At 42.6% G+C, this 16,392-nt stretch overlaps 1 protein-coding gene across 2 annotated transcripts in view; it reads right to left on the bottom strand.

Moving 5' to 3' along the window:
* Nucleotides 1-7,491: 7,491 nt before the first annotated feature.
* The window catches only part of hdac8 (histone deacetylase 8), a 36,270-nt gene continuing 27,369 nt past the window's right edge, over nucleotides 7,492-16,392 (bottom strand). The window contains exon 11 of one of the 2 annotated variants that reach the window (XM_040046084.1): nucleotides 7,492-8,140. In XM_040046084.1, the coding sequence (XP_039902018.1) occupies nucleotides 8,118-8,140 (23 nt within the window). In that variant the 3' untranslated portion in view covers nucleotides 7,492-8,117. Of the gene's footprint in view, nucleotides 8,141-14,513; nucleotides 14,702-16,392 lie in introns of those variants that run through there. The other variant, XM_040046085.1, reaches the window with a different exon arrangement.

Here is a 16,392-nt window from a genome sequence, read left to right as displayed (position 1 = left end):
TAAACATAAAACACGGTTTTAAAATTATATTTCATTTATTAAGGGGAAAAACCTACTTGTGAAAAAGTAATTGCCCCGCTGAGTCCCATTAGATCTGGCATAAAACTAACATAAATAAAAACAGACTTAAAAAAAAATCTAACAACCTTATTTTATCATACAAAACACAAGTTTAAAATATGTCACCCTCTCTCTGTACCGTCCTTCACTACATCCATGGATCTTCTCTATGGTCTTCTTCTTGCTTCGACACCCTTTCTGCAGTATATCCACCATCCCTAATCTGCGGATGTCCAAACCACCTCAGCCTCGCCTCTCTAACTTTGTCTCCAACTGAGACAAACTACTCGTTTCCTGTCCATTCTGGTTGCTCCCAATTAAAATCTGAGCATCCTCAGCTTGTCTTTTTGTCAGAGCCAAACCACATGTATCGCTCCAGGTCTCACTGCCATCTTATGAACCTTTCCTTTCACTCTTGTTGTCACAAATCACCTCTGACACTCGCCTCCTGTCATTATTAGGATCCCGCTCCGGCTGAGTCAGGCCTCCAGAGTTTGGGAGCTGCTGCTGTGCTGGGCAGATGTTGCTCATTCTGAAGCAAACACCATCAAGAATCAAATGGACCATTTCAGGGCCCTCTGTCTTTGTCTGTGTCACTCAGCCACAATCAGAGAGGGAGAGAGGGGTTGGTGGTCTGTGGATGATTTGCATAACTCCATGTTCTCACTGGAGATGTCTTCATGTCATTGATGATTGGGTGGCTGCAGGTTGGAGCAGCAGAAACACTTGAGTTTGAGAGTTTGAGGCTCATAAATGGGGTTTTATGTAAGAGCTTTTAAAGTGGAGGGACATGTGTGAGATTCCCAGTATGAGCCCGCTGAAACCAGTCATAAAAATCATGGCGTTTGTAGTTTTATTGCCCTCTTATACTTGAGGGGCTGAAATTTTGATATATCAAGTTATCTTTGGTTTACTACTTTTTAAATATTTAACAGTTCTTCCAGCTTCTATCTTCATCCATTCCAATTAGAAATCAATCAAATTCATGCATCCTTTACACCCGGACCACCCTGCTGAACATCAGGCATCAGCACTGACTGATTGATTCAAAAGTTTGTCTCCAAGCGGAGTTTGAATTTAACACCAAAAATCAGGTTTTCTTCTCCTCCAAACTACTTCAGCTTCCCTTATTCACAGAGGGACAAACAAAGGCTGTTTTGGCAAAAGAAAAGCCTCTCTCCCTCCTCCAACGTCAGCTAAAAAGAAAAGAGAAAGCCGGGCCTGTCACCACAACAGTCTGCTGGGAGGGAGGACGTCATTACACGCCAACAACGCGCGACGGCGGCGGCGGTCAAGTGCCACGCGCTCAGCCTCTCTTCCGTTAAGCAGATAAAAGGTGGCATCTGTCTTTATTGTGCGAGTAAATCCCCTCCGCCATTGACCGCAGACACTTCACATGTTGATGAGGAGGAGGACGTATAGATAGGAGGCCCCCCGTCCGCTTTGTTCACCTCCCTCTTTGGGGAGACGTTATGCAAATCCAACAAACCGTTTGTGATTTCCATCTTAGCTGACAAATAATTGAGGTGCTTTGGTTAGATGGGGTTATTTTTCTACTCCAGGGTTTTTGGATCTTACCTAAAAGCTGATAAAAACTTTTTTCTCATCAGGAAGATAAAATCTGAAATGTTTTGGAGACCTTCCAAAGGTCAACAAGGCTCTGTAGAACTTATGCAAATATTTAATGCAACTGACGAGCCTCTTACTCAACAAGCGAAAGAAAGAAATAAAGGAGGAAGAGGAAGGCTGAGCCTTTGTCTTATCATAACTAATCAGCAGCCGGGGGTGAAATGATACTCTATTCAAAGCACTGAGGAGGGGCCCGCCTGCTGATTTGCATGAAATTCGTTGGGAGAGTTTTAAAGGTGTGTTCACTGCAGGCCATAACAGGAAGCAATCCCATAAATCAATCACCAAGGTTTACTCAGCATTACACAGTGTACACAGAGGGAATAAAAACACTTTTTGAGGTTTAATAGAAACTCTGATTGAGCGTAACTAAATGCAAAAACCTGAGTCCACTTATTCCACTTCCATGTTGGAAAGAAATACATCTGCATGGGTCTGGAGGAAGACGAGTTTCATCCAAGAGCAAATTATAGATGAATCCTGGAAATAAAGCCTCTGTTTTTGCCATAATGCAGAGGATAAGTTTTCCTTCACAGATGCACGTTGCATCACATGGATACAGGATTTTAAAATGACGGGGAATCTCCATCATTTAGTGCCAAGGCGGTTTAGATTCCATGCTGCATGCGGGCAAAAGTTACGTAACGTTTCCTGTTCAGTGACTCTGGCCTGCTTGCTTCCATAAAACTCTTCGATACTGATATTTAATGTCTCCTGGTTTGACCACTTACATTGGAGGAAGAAGGTTCATCGGCCCAATTAACTGTGTCGCCATACTGTGACTTGGACTTTGTTCCCAGCTGGGGTCTTTCTGTATTGAGTTCAGATGTTCTACTCCCACAGTCCAAAGGCATGCATGTTAGGTGGGTGTGGGTGTGTTGTCAGACGCATAAGCCAAACTCCGCACCAGGAACTTGGTTGATGATTAAGAGACTAAAGGGTTAGGTTAGGGTGGTTGTGGCTCAGGAGGTCGAACAAGTCATCTATTAATTGGATGGTTGGTGGTTTGATCCCTTGCTGCTCGCCAAAGTATCCTTGGGAAAGATACTGAACGCTGAGTTGCTCTCTGATGTGTTCATCAGAGTATGAATATTAGATAGAAGGCACAAAGGAAAAAGTGCTTGAATGAATAGGTGAGTTTTTCCTGGGAATGCATGCCATGCTGCCATGAGTTTTTTAGACAGCAGACGGAGTGTTTAGTTATCAGCTAATACTGGCAGTGCACCAACACACATATCTGCTAATAAGTGCAAAGCAACATACTAAAAAAATATTCATATTTTACTCAACACTAAGATAATCTATTAAAATGCTCCATCAGACCATCACGTGGCCACCAGAGAAACTGCAGTTTTTGGCAGCTCCAACATGGCTTCATTCACCAAACCCAAAAGCGGCAGGTTAGACGATGTGTTCAATATCCCCGTGTTGGTGTTGTTCCTGCATCCTCATCATAATGTCGGTCCATGATCAACATTTCAAATGATCAATTACGTTGCTGTGATGTCATAGCTTTGGGATGTGGATGGAAAACACCCAACATTGTCATGATGATGCAGGGAAGCCAACATGAGCATATCCGATCGTGGTGCTTAGACAGTCCCAACTATTTTATCCAATGACTGGTCACATGTTTTAATGTGGGGAAAGCTCATTTTGTGAAGGGTGGTGACTCTTTGTAAGAACAAGGGCTTTGCTGATCAGCCCCCAAAGAGCCAATCACCAGAGGAAAAATCAAACATATACAACATATGAGAAAAATCCTAAAATCCACCACACTGCACATCCAACGACCAATGACCTTGAGCACAGTCTGAGTGAAGACCCGGTATGTGCACCAGTTCCATTCAGTTCTAACCAACACTCGTGGAGGGGTAGCTCTTCTTGTGAGTTGTGGACAGAGGGACGAGGAACACTTTAGCATGAGTTTGTTGGTCCTTCGCCTGGATGAACCAAAAATGTTCCAATACAACTGTGGCATTAAACACACGTGACGCCTGTGTCTCCACATTGAACTCCAACTGGCCAACTTCACAGATATGTAGAGAAAATATCTGGCTCTCCAATCGTTCTGTTGGAATATCTTTTGAGGTTTTTAGATGCAAAATTTGCATCTCGGGATAAAATGATCAGCTGTCATGCTCAGGATCCTATATTGTTTAGGATAAGAGGACACTGAGATAGGACATGTAGGTTAACTCTTAAACTCAACTTCCAAAAGCCTCATTTCTTACCTCCCTTCAACACACAATCCAATATTTTTAAAACCTTTCTTTTCCCATCACCTTGAAACCAGTTGCGGCAGATGGCTGCCCCTCCCTGAACCTGGTAATGCATGACGTTTCCTTTCCACTGTCACCAAGTGCTTGCTCATAGATGGTTACATGATTGTTGGGGGTCCTTTCTAATATTGCAGGGTCTTTACAATATAAAGCACCATGGGGTGACTGTTGTTGTGAATTGGTGCTATATATGGTAAATGGACTGGTTCTTATATAGCGCTTTTCTACTTTACCTGAGTATTATATAACTAATATTTACACACGTTCACACTCCGATGGATGCTTTGGAGAGCAACATGAGGTTAGTATTTTACCAGAAGATGAAGGAGGAGTATTTGGCATAAAGACTAGAGCAGTCAGGGAACCACCAACCTTTCAATAGCTGCTCTACAGCCACCCCCTAAATAAAATTGAATTGAGTTGAATTGAATTTGGGTACTTTACAAAAGCCTGGCTGTGCAGAATAAACAATAAAACTGAAAACATAAAATCAAGTGTTTGTTCAGAATGAGGACATGGGAAAGTTTGGGTTTCTAATACTCAGATTTAAAAACAACAAAACACTGGAGTCCAGGATGTTCATCACTTTAAAAGGTTTTTGGAGTTTTTCCATTTTTTTTGGCTGCAAACCTCAACAATAAACAAGCAGAAGGTCCAGCTTTCTCCTAAAATAAGAACTCCAGAAGAAGTCCAGGAATTCTAGCGGTGCCACGAATCCTCCCGAGGGCCTCCGAGCTTTTCTAATTTGACTTCGTGGAGCAGAAAAAACACACAAGTCTCTCATGTCCCTCATGTTTACAGCCAGAGCCTGGTATCGCGTAAACCCCTCTCCCCTCTGCCTTTATGAGATAGAATTTCAATCGTCTCTGCTTTTCCGAACTCGTAAACGATGTAATGAGTTTCATTTGCTTCGGCTACGTGGGGCTCAAACCGCCACGGTGACCGCAGCAGTGTTCATAAAGATCACAGGGAATCCTCTCACACACACTCGGTGCTCACTTCTGCTCAGCACATGCCAGCTCTGCCTGGTGACTCCTACATTTGGTGTGAATTTCCAGGCCATTAATTTAGGGAACATCACTTCTAAAGGAAACTGCCCCGACATTTGTGGTTCCTCTTTCAAACGCTCTCCATTAAAGCCTCTATTAACCAGCCCGCACTGCATAAATCACTGCTTAAAACGGCGCAGCGACACATGACAACAACATGCGCTCCCGGCTTTTATTTCTACAAACGTCTGCGGTGAGCATGGCAAAACACAGGAGAACAGGGGAGGAAAAAACAAAACAAATTTGTTTCAATTCTTGACTTTTCAAAACAGTTATTGCTGATTCTTTAAAAGTAAATGAAGGAAAAATCAAAAACACTGCTTTAAATAAGAGCATTTAACACATTATGTTAGAAAGTGGCTAATGAGGGATTTGAAGGCCTGTGTGTTGATGTTGCCATTATTACACTAGTTTGACAAATGTTTATTAAAATAAAGCTCCATTTGTGAGGCTTTTTTGGAGCTTTCAGTCACATCCTGCAGCAGGAAAACACAACATGCAGTTAACAAGCAAGTCGGTGGGCTGTGAGCAAGTATTTACATGTAAAAATATGATTTCTGTGGTTAAGAACCAGCTTGTCAAATGTAAGTTTAATGAGCTCCAGAATAAACTGGTGAAATTTGCCAACGTTATCCCAGAAGTTACTTCCTGTTTACCTTAGGTTACTCAACACTAGTTTAGCACCCCAGATGAGGATCGTAGGAGGGCTCCATTTAACTGATGTAAATAAACTCACTCTGGTCTAATCTTCCAAGCTTTTCATCAAGCTTGTGCCTCGGTTTCAGTAGGTGGATTTAAGGATTTTGGTCATCGTGTAGTTTGACGTGCAGTGGTTAAACTGTGCAGTATAACACATGGAAACACTCAGACTTGTATTTTTGGAAGTGTTTTGGCATCTTAAAGAAGTCTATACATTTACTTTGTGAAGTATGTGTGTCTGTTAAAACTATGGCTGATTTAAAGGGAGGAGCAGGTAAGATCATTCATCATGTTTTTTTTTTTTTTTTTTTTTTTTTTAAATACAGGAACTGTTATTGTGTAACTCTAGGCACAGTTATTGTACACGGTGGTTTTCATGTTTGTGTAGCAAAGACCAGCAGAGAAAACAGTTTTGATGAATATTTATGTACTCTTCTAATCATTGCAGAATAAATCTATTGTGACTTTTAAGAGGGTGTGGGAGAGGATAAAAAAAACCTCACCAAGCACAGACTTGTCATCAACAGTCAGCTTGTAATGCATCAGGACACATTTTACACTACAAAAGATATGTGGACTCCTAAACGTCAGCGAGTGGGTCGAGTATTTGGATCACAGTTAGGTGTTAATCTCTGAAGCTTAAAAATGAAGCCAAATCCAAATTCTGCAGTTCCCCTAATGGCCACTAAAGGCTGGCTCCAAAAGGGAGGCAATCTCCACAGATGTCCATGTTAAAAAGGCCAACTTTACAGCAGAAATAAATATTAGTCTAGTTCAAGTCTAGTTGTTTTAGGTCTCTTTATTCAATTGCTCTGTGCAGAAACAGTTTTCTTCTTCACTGCAATCTCGGCGTGACCGCAGCAATATGATAGCGACCAAATAAAAGAGGTTTTTGGTACAGCAACCAGCTAGCAACCACTTGCCAACCAGTTGGAGAAAACCAATTTTCCATCATGTCGCAGGAGGAAGATCTCATATCACTTAATCCAGACAGGTAGATGAAGGTATTTCAGGTGTTTTGTTAGTGGGACAAAAGGCACACATTTTAAACACAATTTTGATTTTAAAAGTGTTAAATCAACAGGAGGCTTGATTTAGGCTTTTGGGTCCTTTTTTTTCAGGTTGCCAACTGGTCTCCGATGATCACAATGATTCCTAGTGGTCATTTCCGCTTCTATTTAGCTCTGTCACTATACAAATACAGGCCATTTACCATCTGTCAACTTGTTTCTAACACATTTTTTAAGCGGAGTTATCATGCCGCAAAGGGTTGAACTTATTAGATGTGGCTGCCAGTATGAAACCATTTTCACAAAAGACGCCAATTCTTTAAAATGTTTAATATGAAAAAGACAGCAACAATAAAAACAGTTTAAAATGGGCGATGCTTGAATTTAAATGAACATTTGATCAACAGAAAGACAACAACAAACTTGACCGGAATCTCACTCCAAACCTTTGTTAGTCTGGGATGCATTTCAGTTGGTACCAGCATAACTACAAAGGATCATTCAATACAGTTTCCTCTTCAGTCCTACTGTGGAACCCAGTTTCTGAGTAGACCAAACCAGTTCAGGGTTTGCTGTGTCTATCTAAATTCTCCTTAAGGGTCATGTAATCTTTGTTGTTGCCTGTCCAAAGACTAACCCTTTTTAACTTTCTCTGCATATTTTCCATGTAAAATTCCAAACGCCGTCCAGATGTTTGACTTTGCCCAGGGCTCCAAACAATGTGGCTACAATGTGCAACCGGCTATTTTCCAGCTTTTTTTTCCTCTCTCCAGACATCTCACATACTTTTCAGGCCTCTCGGACCGAGAACGAGGTTTTAACGGTGCTTTTGGGGAAACACGGCCGCTCGTCTGCTTTAACGCTTATCGGTCGTCGAGGGGTAGAAATCGCAGCAGGAGCGGGGTGACCGTGAAACCGTACTCCTGAAAAATCTGCTTTTTCCATTTGGTTTAATACGTCTGACCGATGCACTCCCCCCTCCTCTGGATACCAGAACGCTCAGCTGTAACCCAGCTTTACATAACCGCACTGAACATACCATAAACTCTCTCATTCACGCAAACACGTGAACCGTTTCCAAAAAACAAAGAATTAAAAACAGCGAACACTGGCACACCAACCACATCCATCCCTCCCCATCCCCAACCCTTATTAAAACTGTTTTCCCCTGGAAACACTCAGCTAATGTTTTCCAAAACTCCTTCTCTTTCCCCCTCCCTCGTTTGCTCCGTGCCTCGGGGCCAAAGGGGTCCGCTCCATATTGTCTTCATTAAAGTCGCAGAGTGTCGACCTGGTTTGGAAACATGGTGTGTGTTCTCCTGTGTGTGTGTGTGTGTGTGGGGGGGGGGGGGGGGGGGGGGGGGAATGGAGGTTGAGGCTCCTGAGTCCTAAACCACATTCTTTAAATTCCCTGTAAGAAGAAAAAAGAAAGAAAGCGAGAGAAAAATGAGACAACTACAAAGAAAAACACAAAAAAAGGGGTGGGGGTCAACTTTATCAAATTAAGTAAGGCTAAACACACATATTAGACACCAAAGATGGAGGCAGTCTGGAGGACAGACACACAAGCACACACTCGTGCCAATAAAAATGCTAAATAACATCTGGCTGAGGTAAATCCTGTCACTCCCATGGAAACAAAAGCAAAAAGGGGAATCGATATGGAAATGACAACGGTAAGCAACACTTGGAGCTCATTTGCATGAGGGCACAGATTGGTTTCACACGCAGACAAAGCAAGTGTTTTGACACAATGGCTGCATTATGAAGTCTAGTCGACGGTTTACTTTGCAAATAGTGCCGCCTTGTTTGTCCTTTGTCATGTTAAACGGCCCGTCGGAGGCAAAACAAACACGCTGCACGCGCACACACACACACGCATGCACGCATGGATTGCAGATGAGTAATTGCCCTGACGCACTGAGGGAGGATGTCCTGTTTGTTGGCCATTGTGGAGCTGTCACTGTGGGCCTGTCATGTTCTCTCCCTGCAGTGACAACAACAGTTTGGAAAAAACGAGCCGTTTGCAACATTTGGCGTGGACTTTTTTTATTTGTTTTTGGGGTTTTATTTTTTCCCCATCCCCGTCTGGATGCTGAGACTCCACTGGTGGTTTAAATAAACGCTACAATGTCAACAGATTAAAAAGTATCCCGCTTATGAGGCTTTTGGACGTGCTTACACCAACGGAGGCTGCGATGAAAATCAGCCTCCTGATTTACTCCGATGAGGTCACCGATTCGAGAAAGAAAACACAAACACGGGGTCATCTGGCCTAAAAAAAAACATTCCCAGAGCCACAATGTGGTCATCCAGCAGTTTCTAACATAACCCCACAATAACAGAGCGACTTGGTTACCGTGGCATTGCCAGTGTTTAAGCCTGATGTTTTTATTTCCCCTTTCTCAGCAATAAAAGGGGCCAATTATCCATTTCCTCATTTTGTATATGCTTATATTACATAAAACACATTTAATGACCAGTTGACTAAACATTTAAACACCCATTTTCACCTGTGGGCTCTAAGACGTTGCGACGCCACCCGCCACTTAGTGGGGCTGCGTCCTCTCCGTTTTATTCTTCGCCTCGCTACTTTACGACACGCAGACATGAATGATGGGGGCACAAATCTGCAGACAACGACTGGCCGTGAGAGTAATCCAACCCATCACTACTCAGCCACAGTGATGTGCAACCACATCCTTCACAGGCGTGTGGATGCAAAGGAGGAGGACTGTTGGTGCCAGCGGTGCTGATGCTGGCCAGACTCCACAAGGAAAAGTAACACATACTAACGCATACTTAGCACAAAAAGCAAGGAAATTTGCATTTGGTGGATTATATCCTGGTTGTAGCAACCCTTTGTCACTTTAAATGGTACCACATTTGTAAGGAAAATGCATTTATGGGTTGAGCAGCAGAGTTGAGTACGCGCCCCTTTGTGGGATGTGAACCCCAAGCCACCCTCGATGTGTTCATCCGACTGAATGTTACATAGAAGCATGTAAGCTTAGATATGGATTGCTTTTCAGTTAAATTCAAAGACATTCAAAAAGCACGTTGGCCATCAGTCGGCTCACTTTGGTCATTGACGTGTTTTTTTCCTTCGCCCCTTTAATTCCTCTGTGAAAGAAACTGACAAAATCTGCACCCCCACTAATGAAAAGCGTTATGCTACATTGCTCTGGATAGGGCTGGAACTGTATAATCTGATTAAATAAGAAAGTCTGATCTATTTGCTGGTGTAGAACTGTATTACACTTTACTAATGTGTGAGGTGTTCAGCTGATGCCTGTCTAATCCTGTTAATAACTACTGTGGCTAAATAATTCATTGTTGTGTGTGAACGAGGCTCTGCTTGCTGTGTGTGTGTGTGTCCTGGGGCCACACAGTTTGCATTATGGAGGCTGGACAGCACTAACCTCACTGGAGCACCTTAACCTCCTCCTCCTCCTCCCGTCTCTGCCTTGGCGGCAATGGTATTGATTATTGGCAATCGTGGCGAGACTACAGGGCGGACAGAGCACGGAGCAGATCACACGCACCTAAATCTGATGAAGTCAGCACAGTTGGTCTAATTTTAGGTGTTTGTTGCCCTCACACAGGAAAGTGTCTCTGTCGCATGTTTTTATTTTAAGGAACTTTCCCTTTATCTAACTAAAGCCAGGCGGCATTTAAAGGAAATTACAGGTACAAAAGGAGGTGTGGCTACATGCGAGTCATGTTGCTACTATCTCGACTTTAAAAAACAAAAAAAAAAGACCCAGATTGAGAAGCTGCTGACTTATTTTATGGGAAATTGTTGCTCACAATGCAGTTTTTTTCCTCTCCTCCTGCTGTGACGAGGGGAAACTCAAAAATCATGATGTGTGCTAAAAACAGGAAAAGTCCATCAAAAAGAGGAACAGCAGGCACAAGTGGACTTTCAACAACAGGACATCTGTGGTTAGAAATATTGATTAGATTCGGACTGTAATTAATGTGCCCTGTTCCTCTATTCTGGCTCCGCTGTTTGGCTGGTTTAGACTTGATAAATAACTCATCCCTGTGCCTGTCCCTCTTTTCCAGATTTAGATATTTAAATCTGGTAAAGTTACCAGAGTCCACCGTGGGCTCTGATGTTTACTACATATCACAGTGTCCGTGGAAGCATCTATACTGTGCATGTTTGTGTGTATTTTACAGGCGTGTTCGTACAATCTCTCTTTCCCTCAATGCATGCATCTTATTTTGCGTCAACAGAGTGGAGAATTAACGACTGAAGGCGTAATCGTAATCAAAATGTAAAGGTGCTGCAATATTTCCCTGCAGAAGTGTGCAGATAAGGCACTGTTACACGGGGAGGCTGGCAGTTTACACACAAACAAGCACTCTCTGGGGAAATCACACTACTGGCCTTGTAAACCCAGAACCGTGAATGCACAAACAGCCTGACAGCTGCCGCAGCCTTGGACACTCACCTCATAAAAATCACATTTTAATTAATAAAGCCTCCGAGTGCGTGACGGGAGGGAAGCCACAGGAAAAGCTGAGTAACATCTGAATGTTTTCAATTGTTGCTTCTACTGCAGCACATGTACGCACGCAAACTGACCGGGTTGCAAAGACGGTAAGAAACGCTGACATGTTTCTAGTGTCCGTAGCGGAAACATCTCACATTTTTAGTTTTTGCAAGTTTTCATTAAGTGGCATGGAGATACTTTACTTTCATGACTGTCTGGGTCTGAAAAATGACACCAACGTCGTAGCGCCTTAAACCTGGACTCTATTTATTGGCCACAAGAGCCGGAGGAGGTGGATGAGGGCGAGGCAGGTCAGGCCATCTCTGCTTAGTCTGCTGCCCCCTCGACCCCAAGACTTGGCCGAAAATTAGGAGACATTTGTGGGATAGTTCTCACTGAACAGGACTCAGTGGAGCTAAAAGTGTAAAAATCATTATTTAGAACTGTTTTCTGGACAAAAAGCTCAAATAGTATTTTAGTTTTTGCTAAAAACCTGACATAGCTTGACCTCTCGTGCTGATTTGGGGAATATGTGCTGGTATGAATTAGGTTGTGTTGCTACAAATCCTCTGATGTGACAACACCAGTAAGTGAAGGGTGACAATAGTACAAAGGTTTTCCAGACATGTGAAACATGTGAGACATGAAAAACTACAGGCAACCGTGGCAACCTGCTGGTAACCAAAGCAACTGCTAGGATGATTTTTGCTGCAACAACTTTTTTGTAATCGGTTTCACCCAATGGAAACCTCCAGGAAAGTGTGTCAACATGTTGGGGAATACCTGTTTCACATCATGCTGAAGTTTCAAGGTGGACAACTACTGAGATTGTACGCATGACATCATGTCAGAAACCCCCAAAATAATAATAATAATTTAAAAAAAAGATGGTTCTTCCTGTGCCAGCTACTCCAGCTTCCTCCCAGAGTCCAAAGACATTACTGTTAAACTAATTGGTGATTTTAAGCTGGGCGTAGGTGTGAATGGTTCTGTCTCTCTATATTAGTGTTAGAATAGACTGGCGAGCTATTTTAGGGTGTACCCACATCTGGGCCTATGACTGCTGGGATTCACCCCTCTATCCATCCATTCTCTTTGCTTGTCCTTATCAGAGTAGCAGGGGGGGTACTCCAGCTAACATAGGCCGAGAGGTGGGGTACATCCTGGGCCGAGCTAACACAGAAAGACAGACAACCATTCATACCTATGGGCAATTTACAGTGACCAGTTAACCTAACTGTAGGGGGAACCCGGAGTACCCGGTGAGAACAAGCACAAACACGGGGAGAACATGCAAACGCCACACAGATGGTGAAGTCAGACTCGAGACCTTCCTGCTGTGAGGCAACAGTGCTAACAACCACCAGCTGGGATATCATGCTGAAAACAGCATCCTTACTTGTAAAAACATTCATAATGTGAAGGAGAAATTTTGCAGATGAGACACACTGTCTTATTTTTCATGAAATGAGCCATATGTACGCCTCGCATCTCTGTAAATACCTGCCAACATGACAGTGTTCTGTGGGCTCAAACTGGGCACAATGCATACGTACAGTCATGGTTTAACATATGGGATCAGAAGCTGACACATGGCGAGTGAAAAACGGAGCGACGGTGGCTTTTGGAGATTACCACTTTAAAATTTGTATCCATTCGTGCGAGCTGAAAGAGCAGATGTGGGCACACAAACATACGTACACTCCCACTCTGCCCAGTTTCTCAGAGAAACCGATGTTTATAAGCAGCAGTTTGTTCCAAACACTTATCCAGCCCGATGATGTCATGCAGACATGTTTGCTTTGAGGTGTGTGTGTGTTGTAGGCTATCCTTTATTCAGCGCTCGTGTGTGTGCATAAGTTAAGTTAGCAAACACGCTGGGCTTTCTTTTTGGGAAACAGACAACATCCAGTGTTTAAAATTATAACACGCAGACTGCCCACTGGGATTATGGTGCTGTGTGGTAACAATAAATGTGACAGAGAGCAGAAGCGACAGACAGAGGAGGAGGAGAAAAAAAGAAAACAAAAAAAGGCAACATAAAACAGATTTGACAATTTGAAACCAGGAGAGAGATCAGAGAAAGGAGGGAAAAAAGGGATAGGAAATTCTCTGGATTTATAAAAAATGAAACATAATTAGCTCAACTGCAAAATGTATGCAGAAGTTTTTAAAATAAATTTAAGAAGTAGAAACGTCAGAATTCAGCCAGAAGTATAAACTTGACAGAGTTAACCGTTTCATTTTCTGTCCTCAGCGGGAGCTAACGGTGAATGAGGGATCTGATCAAATACAGAGGAGGCACATGGGATGCAGGAGCCAAACATAAACTTCACTTGCTTCTCTCATCTTTGGCTCGTCTGCATTCATTTATTCTCCCTTTTATTCCCTCCATCCGTCCGCTCACCGGTTCCCTCTGTTGGCTCTAATAAAAGCCGTATGACTGGAAAAGAGCGATACTTTCAGCCCCTCCAGTTGTGATGATTTAATGCGAGCCAACAGACCAACTGGATTTCAGCAAAGAGACTCCCGATCCCCCCTCGCCTCCCCTGATTTGATGTGACCTGAAGTTTTTCAAAGCGGAGGATTTAATGCTGTTTGGATAAACCTATTCCACGTCCAGAAGGCTTTTTGTCATTTGCTACAGTCAGATGACTTGTTTAAATGTATGAAGGTTTAGATACTAATTGATACCATGTCCAGTCGACTGAGGGTAAAAATTTGAGAACGCACAATTTTCTCTCTGTTCTGGATTTCCATTCACACTGATCCGCAGATTTCCATAAACAAAGTTCCTCTCCAGCGAGTGAATTTGAGTTTGGACTTAACTGGGCAGATGATTGCCCAGAGCATTAACAGGTAGAAACCAAGTAGGACTGAAAACGAAGCCAATGCATTAATATAAAAAAAGCTGTTCCTCTAGACTTAAAGAAGAAGACCTATTCCCTGTAGACTTCTATGTTAAAAAGTTCAGCTTTAGAGCTGAAATAAACAAACATGGTGGGAAAAAAAAACAATAAAAAAACCTGTTGCGGTCTCTACAGCCAATTTACCCATTATAAAACTGCACAGGTGGGTGGATTTTATGTAACTCACTCCACTGAATTCTGAAAGAGTTACAATTTTTGGGGGCTTAGCTGCAGTGAATGACAAATGGGAAACGACTTGGTTGCTAGCTGCCTGCTATTTTTCACTTTCACTGATTTACGTCACAGAACCTCCACTTAAAATGAGATTAGGATGAGACTAATTAGATTAATTGGCAAGAGGTCAGGTAACATGATAGGGTATAAAAAGTTTCTCAGATCCACAGATGGGTAGAGGATCATGGTAAAAAATACTGGCGACTGCCAGTAATACTCCCCTGCCTTCTGGTAGATGCAGGTGTGGTATTCCTAGGTGACTTCCTTCTTTCTTCACAAGACTTTCAGAAAACTTGACCTCTGAAGTTGACCTTCAGGCCGAGGTCTCTGAAATTAAATTGTCAGAGATTTTTAATAGCTACACCTATTGCATGAATTTAAAAATCCCATATTACTTCATCCTCAAGTTCTCACATTTGCAAACTTGGGTGTCCATGCCACCTGCCCGCCCTGCGGGGCGACGATAAAACCTCATCAGCCCTTTATGACTGAGCCTCACTGAGCCTAACTTTACAGCATTAAAAGCATATTTAAGGGCATTTTCATTGTTTATCTTGGTCTGAATCAGTTGATGAGTTTGTAAACTTGGAGCATTCTCTTCTGTTTTGAGAAAACAAGCAAGAGGACAAAAATGCGCCACTACAATTTTGCGGCTAGTTGCTACAGTTTGTAGCACTACTTGGTCTTCAGCTCAAATGTGGAGCGTATGCCTGGTCTTTGGGTTGGGTCAATGTTGGATTACATTTTTACCATACGTGAACTGCTCTGGAGTTGGTTTGGAAATGCAGTCCACCTCTTCCAAAGGGTCTTGTGAGGTTGTGGTTCACAGTTGAGTGCGATTAGTTTACATTTGCAGAACTGAACCGCAATAAGGGTAGAAATGAACCAGCATTAGACTTAAATGAACTAAACGGTGCAGGTATGAAAACACTATAAGGTCTGATTAAGACTTTTGTGGTGAATCTTACTCAGGTGGCCAGCACTGTTGCTGGGATTTATGCTTGTGCTTGGTCTCTTTGGTTTGGTCATTTTTTTTCCAAGGACAAACATATTTGTACCTCGAGTTTTTCCACCTTATTGTACATTCCCTTATGTCAGTCCGAAAACGAACTGGTATAAAAATCCACCAACCTGTACTGTTTTTATGAAGAATTAAATAAGTTTATAAGAGTTAAACAACTATAGAGACCACAACAGGCTGTAAGCATGCTTATTTCTCCTCTAACGCAGGGCATCTTAACACTGGAGTCAATGAGGATCAATGCCTACAGGAATTGCAGTTTAAGAATTTAAACATTGCCACCTGATGCTGACTGAATGAACGAATGCCGTATGTGGACAGACGTTTTTTGCTAATGAATGAAAATAAAATATCTTCTTTCTCTTTTCTATTGTAAAGATAACTGTGAGCAAACGCTGGTAATACTGAAGAAGAGTGCAGACAATGATTTTCAAAGCTTTTACTTTTTGTGATGTGTCCTACTATAAATCCATTTCCATCACACTGAAACTATGATAATTATTAGTCTGTTTTATACTTTCCGACATGGATCACTGTGACATGACCTGATCTTGGTAGGATTTTACTATTCCCACAATATTGTGAGTGCCTTTTATTTTGGTCGGTAACTCACCTCACCATAACTTACCAGAATGGATAACCGCTGTTTAAAATATAAGATTTCACTGAGGAAAAGGAAGAAAAGGAGGATTTCCTGTCACTCTACGGTTCACACTTTTATACCCCGGAGACGCCGAATGATCAAACTCAGATTTTGTTTTCCTTTTCGGATCTGTGGCTGTGTGCGGCGAAACGTCTGACATGGTCGCCGACGTGTCGTTTCCTGACCTCACCTCCTTACAATAATTCTCCCTTCGCTCAACTTTTCGCCTAAATTTCACCCTGCTGGACGATTTCTCCTGAGAGCTGTGGGCTGTCAGCGCTGAGACCAAAGACCCGACTTCAGGCTTAACCACAAGGCTGCACGCACACACGGGAACACGAACATACAAACATA

The sequence above is a fragment of the Simochromis diagramma genome, unplaced genomic scaffold, assembly GCF_900408965.1.
Source record: "Simochromis diagramma unplaced genomic scaffold, fSimDia1.1 OVJJ01000338.1, whole genome shotgun sequence".
Lineage (NCBI taxonomy): Eukaryota > Metazoa > Chordata > Actinopteri > Cichliformes > Cichlidae > Simochromis > Simochromis diagramma.
The sequence above is the reverse complement of the archived record's forward strand: the minus strand, read 5'-3'. Positions and strand labels throughout refer to the sequence as shown.